We start from the raw sequence: 18,669 nt of genomic DNA on the forward strand, positions 1-18,669 counted from the left end.
GGTCGAGTGCAATTACTATATTAACAACTGTTAGGAAATTAGCCACATTTGGACTACACGGTCTCCTAAGAGTTGTCCGGCTTCAGCTTATAGGTTTGCATTGAAGCACAAGCATGAAGTAAGCACTGCAAAGCAAAAAACAAAGCCTGCATGTGTAAAGATATAGAGCATGGTTGCACCCTGTAAGCACAATTACAAACAATGCATAGAACCCAGCAAAAGCATACACAGTTCAAGAAAAAAAAATACATTTTATTGCTCAAATTTCATTTTTTTTTACAAAAAATATATAAAGATATACATATATATTTATAATTTTCTTCTAGACAAAACAGGAGGTCCGTATCCCAAGCCATCTATAACAACATCAAAGAGTTGTATAAACACAATGCCTTCATTGGACCGCGTATGCACAAATGCACGCCTTCTTTTAGGGGGGAAAGATTTTCATGGTACAAAATTCCAAAAGTGGAAGCCCTTTTCATTGAGACCCAAGTGAGGAGAAGAAAAGCGTATATATACAATCACCTATCACCCTTTTCAATTCCCGTCTTTGGCCTGTAGCTCATGTTTTCTTTCTTAGCACATTAGAATTTCCCTTCGAGACTGAAAGTCACTGATGCATTGAAAATTAACTAAATGAATTGCCATGAAATGGAGTTTTGAAACACTGTGAAAGGTGCAAGATCTGGATGACCTATATAGCTAAGAAAAATCTTATTCTGATTCCTAAATCAAACTTTGTAGCTCACAGTTTGCAAAAGCTGCATGGCTTCTCTCCTTTGAAAATAGCGACCTCAAGTGGTTAGGAGCAGAATTGCAGTTACATTTATCAGACAGAACAGGCATATTTGGGAATAGTGACTACATTTACACACTATTTAAACCAATGGACTAGCAAATGGCATATTATTTAACATTGTACAAATGCTAATCTTCTTTATATTTTTAATGTGAAAAACATTGCCCATAAAATGTTTTTTTGCATTTTAACAATGCTGCTTTAATGGTATATTACACAGTATCAAAATTGGTCTTTATTTTGCAAAAAAAAAAACTGTTAAAAATGATTTTAACTATATAAATATAGCCATCAACATATAACTATTCTAATTAACAGTTATCTACAAATATTTCGATCAGATGAAACAGTATGGCTTCAATGTCTAGCTTTCTGTAAAAGCAAAGCCAACTTTGAAACTGCATTTTTTTTAATGAGAAGAGTTTGTCATATTTTTCTAGACAACAAATCGAATTAGGCATTGAAATATATTATATAATAATGCACTACTTTGTGGACAACCCATGCTGGTAGATCACAGACGATACATGTATGGGATATAATACACAGTTCATGTTAGACCAGATGACGCATTTACATTCTCTAAGCTGGAGCAATAGGATTCCAAAATAGGATTAATTCTATTTTAAAAATCTGTATTGCTGAATATGCTAAAGAAGTAAAGGTTAATAGTTTGTAAGTGTGCGCAGTTCACACATAAGATTTACGTTTTTTTTTTTTTTTTTTTTTTTAAAGGCACAGTGCTCTGTTCAGTTAAATGAAAAAGAACCAATTAGAATCCCTATTTTGCTGACATGAATGCAGTAAAGTTGAATCTGATTGGCTGTTGGGTTGCTTCTCATACTGCTTTATTAGAGGAGTCCAAACCTGACATACAGGAGAAGCGGGCATAAGAGGTTCTTACAAGTTACAACTTACCCTGCACGTACAAGACATTTTCAGAGACTGGCCTTGATTCATCAAGCAGCAAAACAAGTCATGCTAAAGTTTCCACTATGTCGGTATTATTTCATGTTACTTTAGTATGCCATAAGTGCTATGGAATCGGTTTCATCATCTCAAAATGGGACCCTATTCAACACTTGGGCCCCTTTCACACGAAAGGTCTGATTGGGACCGCCTGTCCGTTTTTTTAGGTGTACCCGATCGGACCCTCCATTCTCCTCTATGGGCAGTCAGATGTAAATGGACTGCCCATAGATCCGATAAAACCAAACGGAAGGGGATCTGTTCCTCTTGGCCTGGCCGGATCGGAAGGCAGTTGGGTGTAAACAGACAACTGTTCCATTTACATGCGAATGCCCATAGTAAAGCAGAGCGAGCTGTGTCCATGTCCACTCTGCATAAGCGGAGCAGGCACTGAGCTGTCGTCTGACCACTCCGCTCAGCAGGGGATCAGCAGGTGGCTCCCCTGCTGAGAAAAACGGATCTGGCCCGTATAAAAGGGGCCTTATTTGACACATACTTTAAAAACATGTCACATATTTACTTCCCCCACCCCACTTTTTTGTTCTTCATGGTGTCAAGTAAGAACATGACAAAGGCATCTGTTTGCCATTTTTTTCTGATTTTGTAAACTTCGGAATGTTCAGTCCATCCTATACTTCTACTAATTGTATAACCTAGCATAAACATGTGCAATTACTCTCTTAATTACAGCTATTTCCCTAATTAGCTTTCAAATAATTTCACACTGTCTATCATTATTTCTTCATACAAAAGTGAACATCAAGAGATGGACTGTCCAAAGGTATACAGTAGTGATAAAGGTGAACAGACATGGAATGTTGGCCTAGCCAGTGAACTGGTCTCAGTGCCTCTGAAGTGATTTGTGGTGTGTCAGTGTGCTGTTACTTCTTAGAAAACTTCTACATTGAGGGGGTAAATTGTTTTGTGTGGCGAGGCATTCCAAGTGGTTTGAGATTAAACACAATACATTATCCAGACCAGATGTTGGCCAATATAAAAGACTTCTAGTCTTTATAATTTTTAACAAAAAGCGCAATGCCTTCCCTTTTTTGACACATGAATAACTTCTAGAACTGATACAGTTTGTGCTGGAGGGGAGGAATAAACATAGGCCAGCATGTTCCTAAATCCCAGAGAGAAAAGGAAAGTCGGTGTTTGAACTGGAGGACCCAGTGAGAGTGGGACACAGCCAACTGTTTGATTTACAGATCAGCCGCTCATGCTTTGCAGTCATCACACCTGACAGGGGTATGAAGTGTGAGACTGGAGAGGTACACATTATTATTTTTCTTTTCTACTGAAATCACTTCAAAGATCTTTGGAGCTCCAAAATTGACAGGTATTGCGAACGCAGCAAGCAAAAAACCTGGCGGATGATAAAAGGAAAGACATCACAAGCACAGTACCAGTGTAAATCCCGCTGCTTACTCCTTAATCCACATGATTCTTAGCAGGACTTGTGTATTAGCAGAGTCTATATGATCACATTTTTTTTCTGTGGAGATGGCGGAAGACCTCCATACAGTCAGTCAGACAATAAGGAACTGTGGATTGGTTTAACATGGAGGCATTCTACTGTAGTGGTTATACAGATATAGACTCAAACTGCAAATCAAAATTCAGCACAACCATTGTGAACGGCTTGGAAATGAAATATACAGCGCACGATAGGTTTATTTTCATGGACATGGAATGGACTTGTTTGGGTTGTGAAATGATTGAGTTTTATCCATCTGGTGGCTTTACCAGAAGGTTTATAAGAACTCCACTAAAACAATGTTAAACACTCTGCAATTAGCTTGGCTATTAAATAGTTTGTGTGGGACCTCTGCTGTTCCTACCTATACTCACCCCCGATCTGGGCCATTAAAGACTACCTCCTGCTAAAATGGATTCTCACTATTATGTGGATACCAAACTTCTTCATCCAACTTCTATCATCAAACAACTCCAATGGAGTGATCATTTCTCCTTCCACCAAGTCAACTGGATTCTAGCCCAGTCAGGTAGACATTGCTCACTTAACCATTTCCTTCCTGTGAATAATTCAGGTAGAAGGACTAATATTATTTTGCTTGACCATGCAGTCAAATAAACAGAAGGTGAACATCCACTCAAAATACTAAATAGATAACATTGGGGTGGCTTAGGCTTTAATGGACACCAGATTATTTAATACCACAGCCAGCAGAAAGTAAAAACACTGATACACTAGAGAGCTTGTGTTATCCATTTAGCTTGGTCTAGGGCAGGGGTGTCAAACTCAATTTCATTGTGTGCCCCATCAGCATTAATGGTCACCTTCGGTTGTAAATTGTAAGAGTAGATTTCCAGAGCACCCCACCCCCGTTACATCAGATGTCAAGAGCCCCCCCACCATCAGAAGTCAGGAGTCCCGCAACCTCCCTTGCATCACAGTGCACCCCACCTTACTATGTGCTGCTGACAGGAAGAAGCTGGGGCGGAGATGGGAAGCAGAAAGTAACAGGGTCTGGAGGAGGACCAGATGAGGGCTGGAGTTAGCTGATTGCTAAGACCAGGGGAGGAGGCAAGCCTACCTTCCACTGCACAGAGACTGGCAGGATCTGGCAGAGGAGTCCTGTCCTTCTTTCTGCTGCTGACTGCTGAGACAATGCAGGGGCGGAGATGAGGGGGGTGTTGCAGCTGCAGGAGCAGTGCTAGGGCCACATGAAATAGCCTGGTGGTCTGGATTCTGCCTTTGGGCTTTGTGTTTGACACATTTGGTCTAGGGTGACCTGACTAATTAAAGCAGAGATACATGTAACACGCAGGCCCCACAATGATGCAGTTTTTTTGGAGTACGGAGTGTTTTAGTGGAGATAATCGTTAACTTTTGACAGTTTGAAAACTATATATAGGGGCTCAAAAAGTGCATGTATCTGTGAAAATACCTATCTCAACAACTTACTATAATTAAAAGATTTTGAACACATGGTTAAAAAAAAAAAAAAAAAAAAAAAAAAAAACAACACACAAAATGTTTTAAATTTTTCTGTAATATCTGCACCATATAACTTTTCAAACGCTCATGTGACTACCTAGTGCACATGGGAATGTGAAAATGACTTATATTGCAAAGTTTCCTCAGATTGTCTCATCAAGCATATATTTTACAGCAAAATGGTCCATTGTGGATTTTATTTTTTACATAGTCTGTTAGAAGGTAATACATGATATTCAATTGTCTTTATCCTGTATGTGGTGTGCCAGGGGGGTGACGCCCCCATAGTGCAAATGAACAACACAAAATCCATTCCATCCACGTAACGATTAGTGGTCATTCGGAATATCTAGAAAGCAAAAAGGCATTTTCTAACTTCCAGGTGTGCCAGGCACTTACAGTCTCATTCTAGGTTATCAGCATCTTGTGAATCTCCAGTGAGTGGTCTACATGAAGTTTCTCCTGTACAGAAAGGTCCGCTTTGGTCAGGCTGCAGGATCATCCTGCAGTGCTCCGTTTATTTTTACATGATAAAGCGATTTGATGCGTTTTCACATAGCGGAGTTTGGCATTAAGAACAGTTGTCACATTTCCAGCAAAATGATTTCATGAAAATTGTCTACCAATCTTGAGCTTGGTAAATCAACCAATTGGGTACAATCTGTAAAGTATGTGAAAATGTTGAAGCACAACTAGCATTTGATTATACACTAAATTACACAGAAGAGTAATGTTCATCTTCACAGGTCTGTACACTTTATTTTTATATATATTGGGTAAGACGGACGGTGTCAGTAACTTCTGTTGTCTTCCTTTCACATGGTTACCACCTCATGTGAATGATATCTTTGGTCGAGTTCAGCAATGTCCTCTTGGTGCATAGCCACAGTAATATGACAATAAAGTGTCTGTATGTACAAATTTATGTGCACAGGCAACAAATGGAATTCCGTTACTCAAGCAAGATCCCATGTTCAACTCATGCTAACGCGTGATGGCTTGGTGCAGCTCCAGGAATGATCTCACAGGTTAGGGTCTAGCTCATCTTTGAGTCAAGATTAATAAAGCAAACGGCACCACTGAATGAACTTGAAAAGTAGCTCATCTTATCCATTAGAATAGCTGTTTGCTTCGCCAGGTCATAGACTCATGGGACCATCCTCCTCCATGGGTTCTTCCTGAGGTTCACTGCTGTGGGGAGCAAATAGAAATTATTTACATCATCTATAACATCTATAACATAGCCTGCATTTCAAAAGCCAAAATCATGAAAATAAGGACCACACACTTTCATTTTCAATGGAATTTTGTTATACCAATACTGGTCCTACAGGTAACAATAGGATTGCTGAATATAATGTCCATTTCAATAAAAGGATCATTCTTTCGCATACTGTATCAACTGAAGTAAGCAATCAAATCAATCTATGAATGACCATTTTACCAAAAAGATGACCTATGAAGGCAAATTGGATTTAATCAAATTACATTTTTCTTAGTTGTATCAGATAATCATTTTTGAAAGAAAAATATATTTTTAATGTTTTTAAAAGATTATTATGTACATACATATAGCTGCACAAGCAAAGCAAACCATTATATCATAGTGATAATCTGCGCCTATGGAGCCATAACTGAACACAAATGTAAAATTGTGAGATTACATATCTGCCAGCCACAAACACACAGAACATATTTCATTAGCTGGGTGTATCTGTTAGGTTTCTTCCCTGACTATATTTCTATTAATATCCATTTCATGGAAAAACAGATACACTAGCATTCTACTTTATATGCACCCTAATGAAAAAGACTGCAATTTACCATCAGTAATTGGGTATTGCCTCTATTCAAACTATGAAACATCTGAATCATTATTGTTTTAACACTTATGGACAACGACAATTTGAAAAGACATACTTCCCAGCTGCTGCCATTGGTCGTCCTACTGACAAAGAGGCCAGGGCAGTCACAGTGTCCACCTCATCCCGATCAAGTTTCTGTGCTTCCAGGAGAGAGTACCCAACCTTGGAGGCAAACCGCTTCACGTATGTCCAATATTTACCTGTGGTTTAAGAAAAACAATCATTACTGTATAGTGCACTAGGGCTTCCAGTATATTTCAATTAGTAAAAATTTGTTTTTTTTCCCCCTTAAAATCTTTATGAAATATGTAAAAAAGACTCTCATTTACTAGTGGGACTACCCCTATCACTGTACCTGCCTTATGCCAGGATTATACTGATTTGAGCAGAATCCTTACTTATATACAATGCTTTGAAAAAGTATTCATGCCCCTTGAAATTTTCCACATTTTGTCATGTTACAACCAAAAATGTGAATGTTTTATGAAGCCCTCAGAGGTTTGTTAGTGAACAAACAGCATCATGAAGGCCAAGGAACACACCAGACAGGTCAGGGATAAAGTTGTGGAGAAGTTTAAAGCAGGGTTAGGTTATAAAAAAAATATCCCAAGCTTTGAACATCTTATAGAGCACTGCTCAATCCATCATCTGAAAATGGAAAGAGTATTTACAACTGCAAACCTACCAAGACATGGCCGTCCACCTAAACTGACAGGCCGGGCAAGGAGAGTATTAATCAGAGAATCAGCCAAGAGGCCCATGGTAACTCAGGTGGGAGAATCTATCCACAGGACAACTAAGAAAGCCTGTTAGAGTCTGCAAAAGACTGGAGACTGTGGCGGAGGTTCAACTTCTAACAGGACAACGACCCCAAACATACATCCGGAGCTACAATGGAATAGTTTAGATCAAAGCATATTCATGTGTTAGGATGGCTCAGTCAAAGTCCAGACCTAAATCCAATTGATAATCTGTGGCAAGACTTGAATATTGCTGTTCACAGACGCTCTCCATCCAATCTGACAGAGCTTGAGCTATTTTGCAAAGAAGAATTGGCAAAAATTTCACTCTCTAAAATCTGGTAGAGACATACCCAAAAAGACTTGCAGCAAAAGGTAGTTCTGTAAAGTATTGATTCAGAGAGGCTGAATACAAATGTAAGCTACACTTTTCAGATATTTATTTGTTAAAAAATTGAAAACCATTTATCATTTTCCTTCCACTTCACAATTATGTGCCACTTTGTGTTGGTCCATCACATAAAATCCCAATAAAATACATTTACGTTTTTGATTGTAACATGACAAAATGTGGAAAATATCAAGGGGTATGAATACTTTTTTCAAGGCACTGTAAATACACTGAGTCCATTGGGGCTGGTTCACATGTGTGCGATGTGTAACATTTTAGAGGCATTACCACTAAACTCTATACAACATCCAGGACTTTTTTTTTTTTTATTAAACATAATGAACCTAAAATGCACAGGTGTGGGGTCTACGTTGTATATAAAGCCAAATATTTTTTGGATAGAGAAATTATGGGTTAAAAAGCCTGTTGGTTTAATTTGTGCTATGTCCTGTTTTAAGTCTTGTTGACGCAACCATAAGAGACACTAAAGCCTCGTACACACGATCGGATTTTCGGCAGGGAATTGTGTGATGACAGACTATTTGCCTAAAATCCGACCGTTAGTACGCTCCTTCAGACAATTGTTGTCCAACTTTCGGTCAACAAATGTTGGATAGCAGGCTAGTAAAATTTCAGCAGACAGCGGTCTGTTGTCAGATTTTCGTATCGTCTGTACACAAGTCCGTCACACAAAAGTCCAAAGTACAAACACGCATGCTCGGAATCAATGCTCACCAAACACGACATTAGCAGGAGGTGCCCAAAGGATGGCGCTCAAGAGCTGAAATTCCACATAGTACGTCACTACGTTCATGTTTGTTGACCGACAATTGTGTGCTGTTAGTATGCAAGACAAGTTCCTGGCACACGCCCTTCGGACAAAAGTCTGACGCTCTGTTGGCCAACAATCAGGTTGTGTGTACGAGGCTTTAGGCTACTTTCACACTGGGGCGGTCGACTTTACCGTAGTTTTTGCCTGAGCTTTTCAGCCACTAGCGGGGCACTTTTAACCCCCGCTAGAGGCCAAAATGGGTTCAGAGTGCCGTTGCAGTGGTGTTTTGCCAGGTCTTTGGCAGCGCTGCTCACTGAGATCAATGGTCAGGGGCGCTGCAGAAGCAGTGTACAGACTTTTTGGGGCTTCCTGCCAGCGCACCGCTCGTGAGAGGAAAGGCTCTTTACAGACGCATTGCAGGCGCTATTTTTAGCACTATAGTGTCTGTAAAGCGCCTCAGTGTGAAAGCAGCCTAAATTTCTACAACATGAGGGGGATTACCCTCTTGGATCGCCAGATATCCCCATTGAAAAACATTCCTAACCTCTTGCTTTCTGACGGAGATAAAATTATTTCCCATCACTTTCTATCTTCTAAAAATGGCCACCAGGAAACAAAGAAAAAAAATCACAAGATTAAACACTTTTTTTTAGTTAATACTATGTAAAAAAAAAAAGTGTGAATACTGGGTAAAAATTGTGTGAATACTGGGTAAAAACAATAAACAGACCTCATAAATGGGAAATCTACCCAGTGGCAATACAGACAGCAATAACAAAAAAAACAAACACATCAGGGTTTCTAACTCTTTCCTACTCTGTCCAAAAGTTTTAAAAAAAAAAAGCTTTAGCAATACATTCACTTTAACCTAATACGAAGCCTCTCTTATTATTGCGACTGCATACACATAAAATCCCATTCATACCAGGCAAAAGGGAAATTGTGGGACTTTAAATGAGGTGCATGGAGCCATTCATACTAGTCTGCCCTGATGCAGTGCGTTAAATGCATATGCGTTGTCTTAGTGCAGCCCATTCGTTTAAATGGCTGCTAAACACATCACAACGGACCAAAAATCATGCATGCAGCATTTTAGGAATGCGCAGCAACACAAGTGTCTTGGGGTACCATTAAAAATGAATGGCATGCAGCGCACCAACACGCACTGCAGTAATGCATGGGTTACTAATATACTTTGGTGGGAATGGACCATCGCTCTTGCGTGCTTGCCAATAAAGTATCACTTAGTTCACATGTTACAGAGACCTTACAATGGCCACAAACAACTGTGGCATTACGATGATACATACATTAACATGGGACCCTGCGATCTATATTTCTTGTACAGCCAATAATCAATGCATGAAAAATAGCTTTGATTTTCAATCACCCAGAGTCACAATATAGCAATCCCCCGTGAAGCAGAGCCCTAATTCTTTAAACTTTTTGCGATAGCTGAATGAAAAATATAATATGGGCTTTAATTAGTTTCATAAGCTACTAGGCTAAATAACACAGCTAAAGCATATAGAAGACAACCATAACATCCAGATCGTCCTTGCCTCCCGGAGTGATCACTGAGGGTGGGGAGGTGTGCGGTATGAATACTTATAGGCTGTTGCTGAAAGCTTTCATTAGTTCTGGCCAAATTGGCGACCTCAGACATAGTTTAATGGCGATTCTATAGCTGCTGATTTCTCATTAAATTCTGGTATTAATTGAAATGAGATCTTAGTAACATTTCTGACCGATTTATCACATGGGGAGCCTTGTGACAGGCTCTTTGAAGTTATGTCTTCCAGATTTATGTAGAAAAGTCACTGAGTGCTCCCCAGCTGCAAGTGCTTGCCACGCATTATAGTACAGAGCACTGCGTGGCAAACAGCCTTCGCTGACAGAGGGGCTTCCTGCTCCATAAATGTACAACCCCCAAACCAAGACAAGACTTACTCTGTACTTGAATAACAGTCTCTAATGATCGCACAGCGTTGGGGTTGGGTCTCTGCCTCAGAGTTTCTTCGGGGAGGGGATCCAGCTGGAAGTGGATAGAAGATAATTATGGGGATTGAACAGAACAACAAACTATTCCCAGAAGAACATAATAAACACCTCTCCAAGTGGGATAAATATTAAATATCTATCTGAAGCTATGAAATGACATTGGGGCTCATTTATTAAAGCATCTACAAGGGGAACTGTCTGCACAAGTCATAACTAACCAAATTCCAGCTGTCATTGTACAGTACAGGTTTGAAAATGAAGGGGAGAACCTGAATTACTCTTCTAGGCAACATTAATTCATATAATTTCCAACTCAATAAATGGGAGGCAACAGGTGATTTAATTTGTTAATGCCTCTCCTCACATGGGACGAACTCCGCCAGGAATCCGCCTTCTCAGCGGGGTATCTGCTCGCTGATGTCCGCCGAGCAGACGGATGACTGCCCATGTCTGCTCCATGTATGTACAGCGGACATAGACACAGCCCACTCTTCTCTATAGACGACCGGATGTAAACGGGCTGCCTATCCGTTAACACTCAACTGCCATTCGATCTGCTAGACAGATTGGGAATGTATTCCCATCCATCTGTTATTAGTGGATTGGATTGATATCGGCGGGTGTAAATGTACACGTCTGTTTACATCCGCTTCTCCATAAAGGATAATGGAGTGCCGGATCGGTCCGCCTGAGTGAAAGGGGCCTAATAATAAGCTTGGGTACAGCTCAGCTTTAAGGTATAGTTGGATTTTTTCTTTCGTCCTAAAGCATTACCTGAGTCATCCATCCCTAGTATCCAATATTCATACAAAAAACACCGCCACTAATTCCCTAACTACCTTCTTTATAGCATATAGTCGTCAGCAAGACTAAACTAGACTAAACATTAAATAATTGGTGTCTGCAGGTGTAGGGAGCTAAATTAACACTTCTAAAATGGGAATTAAAAATTTAGATGTTCTGCAACTGCCAAGCTGGACCAATGCATAAAAAAATTAAAAACATGACATCTGATCTGCTGGATGGCTTGTAGCAGAGCATTTGCTACCAAAGACAGAATATTTACCGGTGAAACACTGTACTCACCTCATTGCCTAATAAAGCTGATACACAGGACTCAGAAGCATCACATATTGATGTCAAGTCATGGCCACCTTCCAAAGCCAGAACCACTCGGCCACCAGCCAAACTCATAAGCTGACGTGTCATATGACCAAAACCTAAACACAGAAGCAAAAGGAGAAGTCCCGGATTTAATCTAAAAGTAAATCAATAGTCTCAATATTTATGTCTTAGAACCCAAAGTCTAGCCTGCTCTTACACTTAGGCGTCACTTTGTATCCTCCAAGTGGAGCTGGGTGTCCTTCAGCTGCGTCAAAACCAGCTGATACCAAGACCACATCTGGAGAGAATTCATGAGCAATTGGCATTACCACAGTCCTGTAAAGAGATAAAAGGAAAAAGGTAATGTTTAGAGTAGAACAGGTATTTATTAATTAATAACAGCTTAATTCCCAATTTACCAGATAACAAACCTACGCTGCCTCTGGTGTTATGTCGTTTTCTGACAGATCACTAATAGCATGCTTAGCTCAGAACAATGCAACAATGCAATGGATACACTAAACCAGTGTTGGCCTTCAAGAAAAACTACAGTAGTTTAAGGCCGGCCATAGACAAAGCAAATTTCATTCCTACAACCACAAGAAAAGTGTTTATGGGGAATTCCTCCCGCCGAGCCAATGTGTTCAGGGAAGCTGTCCCCATCGGGAGAACACAGTGATTATAGCTAGAGGCTATAATAGCCCCTTGCAATTATTGCATGTAAAATGTGGCAGGCTGGTTGTATCCAAGTTGATCGATCAATCAACTTGGGCACATTTACCCTGCCTATACATGGTTTGAATCTCAGGCAGTTCCTGCTGAACCGGCTGAGATTCCAACCATCTATGGCTGGCTTTAGTCAATTTATTTTTTTCTTACTGCATACAGAAATATAAACTGATCTTTAGCATACATGTTTAAGTATGTTTAAATCTTTATTTTACAAATAAACATGCATTACAGAGACTGCTTACATGACACTGTTATAAATAATAATCAAAAAGCCCAGCACTGCCTGGTCACCATTGGTGGGCCTGTCTCACTGAAAACCCATACAACTTTCTATATGTTAGTAGGGAAGGGAAGATGTGTCCCTTTGCAGTGGTGACATGGCTTCTTGTTTTTTTAAAAGACCTGCAAAGCAGGAGATTGAATTACACAGGGTATGCAGAACACTACAGTAAAAGGCACAGCAGAAGTGGTAGAGAACAGGTTTAAAGTGCAACACTTGCTGGTTGGAAAGCGGTGAACAGAAAATAATTTCATATTTACCAGAAAACCCGTACATCCATTTAAAATGTACACCACAATTTAACTTTTGCAAACTTAACTTAAGTCAGGTACACAAGTATAACATGCTAACATCATACGTGTTAGTGTACATAGACGTCAGACTTGGAAACAAGTCAAATGCTGTATGTTTCTTGGGATCTGTATGCCTTTAGAATCTACTGAGATGCTTTGACATAATTGAATTTCCTTGATTTCCCTTTCAGCAGGTCAAGGTGTTGTTGCTTTAACCTACTTTTGTATTTAAATCGATGTCTATGGGCAAGTAAAGCAACTCCAATGCAAAATCCTGAGCACATCCACCCTAAAAGGTTAGCACACCCAAAAGCAATACTTCAGTCTATAATGTATTCATTCCATACTAATAAAATATAATGGAGGAATGGGGGAGGATGGAAGTGGCACCACCTTATAATAGCCACAACAATTTTGCCGACTTAGGATGAAGAGAATATCTGAATCCGGTAGATATGTAAAGAACTGTTAGATGACTTAACTCTCCAGCATCAACCAAAAACTGAAAAGGATTTTACTGGAACTGACTCTTAAATACCAAATATCATTGGTGCTAGCAAACTAAAATGAATTGAAGAGCTCAGGAGAAAGCTTAGCCTCCTAAACTAAATCTAGTGAACTGGCAGGTCCCATTCCCACACATAAATTTATTTCATACAGTGTTAAAATATCTGGCTCCGCTATGTTCATGTGAGAGGGAAGTTTTTGCTTAAAGCAAGTTCCTTCGCTCTTCAATCATGAATCCATTTCCAGGTACAACTCTGTGCCCATCTTTGGTGACCCATTGGATAAAATGATTGGATATGAATGCCACCAACTGCTTGTCACCTGGCTATCCTGCAAAGCTGACAATCTAATAAGCAGAAACGAGGCTTTATAAAAGGCAGCAACAAGGAAATAAGTAAAGCTGTGAGCGGAATCATGCTTTCTTTGTGCAGAAAACCTATTTATAGAATGCCTTTCATGTAAAACGGATCCAGATGTAGAATAGAGGGAAGGGGGCTGCTGGGCAGGAAGAAGCAATCTCATAATGTGGAAGAGAATTAAGACGTTGCAACAGTCACATCAAAAATTCCATTTAACTCATTCACAATTGAGATTTATACCACCAACAGTCAACAAAAAATGAAATTGTCCTAAATGGGTCACCTCATTCAGAACTGATATTTCACCAATCTGAACCAGTTACCACTTCCTTTCATCTCCCTACCTTACTTCTTGGATATCATCAAGGTAGCATGGGCTCTACCTCTTTCTGCTGAATCAGGGGAGTCTCACTTCTCCTGTTGTTTCCTCTATATGACACAGTAAAGTACAAATGCAATGGGGGGTGGCTAACTACTCTGCAATGGCTGTCTCAGATGCACATCCAAGCTCAAAGACCTTCCCACAGGACTTCCCAAATAAATAACAGGAGCCACACAGCGATTCAATTTGTCAGAATCTACCAAAACCGGAACTAGTGTTTTGGTTGGAATGGCACTTGAAATCGATTTTTAGACATTTTTGGTAGATGCTAGAGAGCTAAAGCTAGCCACACATATTACAACTGCACTCTAAAATCTGTAATTTCTTTAAATCTCAAGGTATTGAGATTCAAACCAGCGAGAATGAAAATATTATACAATCTACAGAATTGGATGAGGCTGTAAGAAACCATGACTGATTGAAATATATTTAAAATTTGACTCCAAGCCCAAAAATCTCAATTTCTTTTGGGCTACATATTTATACCACCACTATGAAGGCATAACATCTGTTATATTAACTTCCCATATTTTTCTGCATATGAAAGGCAGGCAGAGGTCAATCACTGGAGACAAGTGCATAGTAACACAGGTAAGACTTAATTGGTATGCTACTACCGATTTCATTGTTCATGCAGCATGCTGGGGGTGGGGAGTGATCAAACAAGTAGAACTTCTCCAGCCTTTTCCCCCATGGTCACTCTCAGATAGGGAGTACAATTACAATTATTTATGGGTAAAGAGATGCTGAAGTACAGTGCCTTGAAAAAGTATTCATACCCCTTGAAATTTTCCACATTTTGTCATGTTACAACCAAAAACGTAAATGTATTTTATTGGGATTTCTTGCGATAGACCAACACAAAGTGACACATAATTGTGAAGTGGAAGGAAAATGATAAATAGTTTTCAAATTTTTTTTACAAAAAGATATATAAAAAGTGTGGTGTGCATTTGTATTCAGCCCCCCTGAATCAATACTTTGTAGAACCACCTTTTGCTGCAATTTCAGCCGCAAGTTTTTTTGGGGTATGTCTCTACCAGCTTTGCACATCTAGAGAGTGAATTTTTTACCCATTCTTTCTTGCAAAATGGCTCGAGCTCTGTCAGATTGGATGGAGAGTGTTTGTGTACAGCAATTTTCAAGCCTTGCCACAGATTCTCAATTGGATTTAGGTCTGTATTTTGACTGGGCCATTCTAACACATGAATATGCTTTGATCTAAACCATTCCATTGTAGCTCTGGCTGTATGTTTAGGGTCGTTGTCCTGCTGGAAGCTGAAACACCGCCCTAGTTTCAAGTCTTTTGCAGACTCTAACAGGTTTTCTTCTAAGATTGCCCTGTATTTGGCTCCATCCATCTTCTCATCAACTCTGGCCAGCTTCCCTGTCCCTGCTGAGGAAAAGCCTCCCCACAACATGATGCTGCCACCACCATGTTTCACAGTGGGGATGGTGTGTTCAGGATGATGTGCAGTGTTAGTTTTCCGCCACACATTTTGCTTTTAGGCCAAAAAGTTCAGTTTTGGTCTTATCTGGCCAGAGCACCTTCTTCCACGTTTGCTGTGTCCCCCACATGGCTTCTCATAAACTGCAAATGGGACTACTTATGACTTTCTTTCAACAATGGCTTTCTTCTTGCCACTCTTCCATAAAGTCCAGATTTGTGGAGTGCACAACTAATAGTTGTCCGGTGCACAGATTCTCCCACCTGAGCTGTGGATCTCTGCAGATCTCCTCCAGAGTTAACATGGGCCTCTTGACTGCTTCTCTGATTAATGCTCTCCTTCCCCGGCTTGTCAATTTAGATGGACGGCCATGTCTTGGTAGGTTTGCAGTTGTGCCATACCCTTTCCATTTTTGGATGATGGATTGAACAGTGCTCCTTGAGATGTTCAAAGCTTGGAATATTTTTTTATAACTTAGCCCTGCTTTAAACTTCAACACAACTTTATCTCTGACCTGTCTGGTGTGTTCCTTGGCCTTTATGATGCTGTTTGTTCACTAAGGTTCTCTAACAAACATCTGAGGGCTTCATAGAACAGCTGTATTTATACTAAGATTAAATTACACACAGGTGGACTCTATTTACTAATTAGGTGACTTCTGAAGGCAATTGGTTCCGCTAGATTTTAGTTAGGGGTGTCAGAGTAAAGGGGGCTGAATACAAATGTACACCACACTTTTCAGATATTTATTTGTAAAAAATTTTGAAAACCATTTATCATTTTCCTTCCACTTCACACTGATGTGCCAGTTTGTGTTAGTCTATCACATAAGATCCCAATAAAATACATTTACATTTTTGGTTGTAACATGACAAAATGTGGAAAATGTCAAGGGGTATGAATACTTTTTCAAGGCACTGTATGCACATGAAAGATCCTTACAGCTATAGGATTAAGGTAACCTGTATATATGGTGCCTAAAGTTGAGATCCTCCAATTAGGAATTTTTCCTGCAGTCCTGCTCTTTAACTGGCTCTAAGCAGACCATAAAGTGTATTTTATGAATGCAGTTTTCCATAATGCTCTTTATGGCAGCTTGTTACATGTCTTTTACACAATAGTGGCAGCCATTATGAGGAAGCAATGCACGTAGGATTTTTATTTATATTTTGTAGAATGCAACATGGGTAGAGAAAATATCCCAAAACTTCAAGGTGGGAAGAAATGGAGGTAGAACTATGGCGGAGAGTCACAAAAAGGAATAAGCTTGGGGGTCGTTCAGCCCATCAAACTCTACCTTAACGGAAATATGAAATATTTTTTGGGGTGGACTTTCACTTCAGATAAATTCAGGCATACATTTTACGGTATGGACCCTGCATCCATAACGAATGCCAAGAACTTTGAATGTTAAATCAGGCCACATACAAGTAACACGCCACAAGAAAAACATGATGGCACCCTAAATGAATGCACATTTTTTTCCCCAGGTGAGAAGTATTTTTTGTTACTTCATTATACTCATTACTTAAATGTGAAGCACTGTAGGCTATGGGGTGGAGGAGGGAACAAAAAGGGTAAAAAATGACAAATCAAGACAGCACAGTACAAAATATCCAAAGGTAACTTTTGAGATTAAAGGGAATCTACAATATAATTTCAGTGGGAAAATATTGTAACATTACATTAAAGTTTACCTTTCAGTTATTTTTAGACTAATGTTATGTTCACGTGTATTTGCTGTACCATACTTCTATGAATGTATTAGACATGCAGAGTTGTAGATTTTCCCTATATTGGCTGTTAGTCAGTATTAAGCAACTTGTCTAATATACTAACTGTTGGGATAAAAGCTTGACCTCAGAAGTGTCCAAAGTAAGACATACCTTCTGTGCAGTAATACTAAGCAGAAAGCATTGTGCTTTCAAAGTGTGCTTTTTGCTTCACTAGTTTTAGTATTTCAAAGCCAACTACTTCTCTGAATTAGAAAAAATTAAAAATTAAAAAAAAAAAAAGCCGAGAGGAAAGCTTAGTCATATGACCTGTCAAAATCACATGACCATCTCTTTAAAAAATTATGCAGCTCTCCCTTTTGCATTAACCACTTAGGGGCCGCCCACCGCAAATTTAGTGTGGAAGAGCGGCCCCACTGAGCTGGATCACGTACATGTACGTGATCCAGTATTTCCGGGTGGGGGGCGTGAGCATGCCCGCCGACCAGGCTATGCTGTCATTCGCTACAACACAAGCCAATCAGTGGGTCCCGGTCCAATGATTTTTGGCTGGAACCCGCCAATCGGCTGAGCAAATGACAGAAGACAGCCCTGTGTATGTAAACAGCACAGGGCTCTCTACTGCCAGCAGCAATGTGCCGTTTTTTTCTCAAAAACCTGCACATTACTTAGTGAAAACACCACATGGTAAACACATTACACGTTAGGCACACAGTTAACCCCTTTATCACCCTAGATGTTAACCCCCTCCCAGCCAGTGTCATTAGTACAGTGACTGTGCATATTATTGCCACTGATTACTGTATTAGTGTCACTGGTGATGTCAGTCAGTCCCCCCCTCCACCCTGTTAGTTAGTGCACTTCCATTATAAGTCGCTGTTTAGTAGTATAAAAAAAAAAATATATGTGAATATATATACCATAGTTTTTAGGCGCTATAACTTTCAAGCAAACCAATCAATATACACTTATTAGGATTTTCTTTTACCAAAGACATGTAGCAGAATACATTTTGACCAAAATTTATGAAGAAATTTGATTTTTGTAATTTTTTTTATTTGATATACTTTATAGCAGAAAGTAAAAAATTTTTTTTGTTTATATTGGAAAAAATACTAGACTAGCAGGAGTGTTTAGTTAACAAAACTGTAATGTTGCTATGGTGGCAGGAGGGGACGGCTGACAGTACAGTACTGCCAAAAACATAGAGGAAGGGTATAGCTGACAGTACTGTACAGTAATGCCACTACAGTTGAAGGAGATGATAGCTGGCAGTAAAGCAATGCCACTAGAGTAGTGGTAACATACAGCTAACACTACAGCAATACC

At 39.6% G+C, this 18,669-nt stretch overlaps 1 protein-coding gene across 8 annotated transcripts in view; it reads right to left on the minus strand.

Annotated features, from left to right (window-relative positions):
• Positions 1–231: 231 nt before the first annotated feature.
• HDAC7 (histone deacetylase 7) overlaps positions 232–18,669 on the minus strand; it is a 466,455-nt gene continuing 448,017 nt past the window's right edge. For all 8 annotated transcript variants that reach the window (XM_073613657.1, XM_073613659.1, XM_073613658.1 and 5 more), the window contains 5 exons: positions 11,824–11,942; positions 11,589–11,722; positions 10,452–10,536; positions 6,654–6,798; positions 232–5,924 (listed from right to left, as the gene is read on the minus strand). In XM_073613657.1, the coding sequence (XP_073469758.1) occupies positions 5,873–5,924; positions 6,654–6,798; positions 10,452–10,536; positions 11,589–11,722; positions 11,824–11,942 (535 nt within the window). In that variant the 3' untranslated portion in view covers positions 232–5,872. The remainder of the gene's footprint in view (positions 5,925–6,653; positions 6,799–10,451; positions 10,537–11,588; positions 11,723–11,823; positions 11,943–18,669) is intronic.

This window comes from Aquarana catesbeiana, linkage group LG02 (genome assembly GCF_042186555.1).
Source record: "Aquarana catesbeiana isolate 2022-GZ linkage group LG02, ASM4218655v1, whole genome shotgun sequence".
Lineage (NCBI taxonomy): Eukaryota > Metazoa > Chordata > Amphibia > Anura > Ranidae > Aquarana > Aquarana catesbeiana.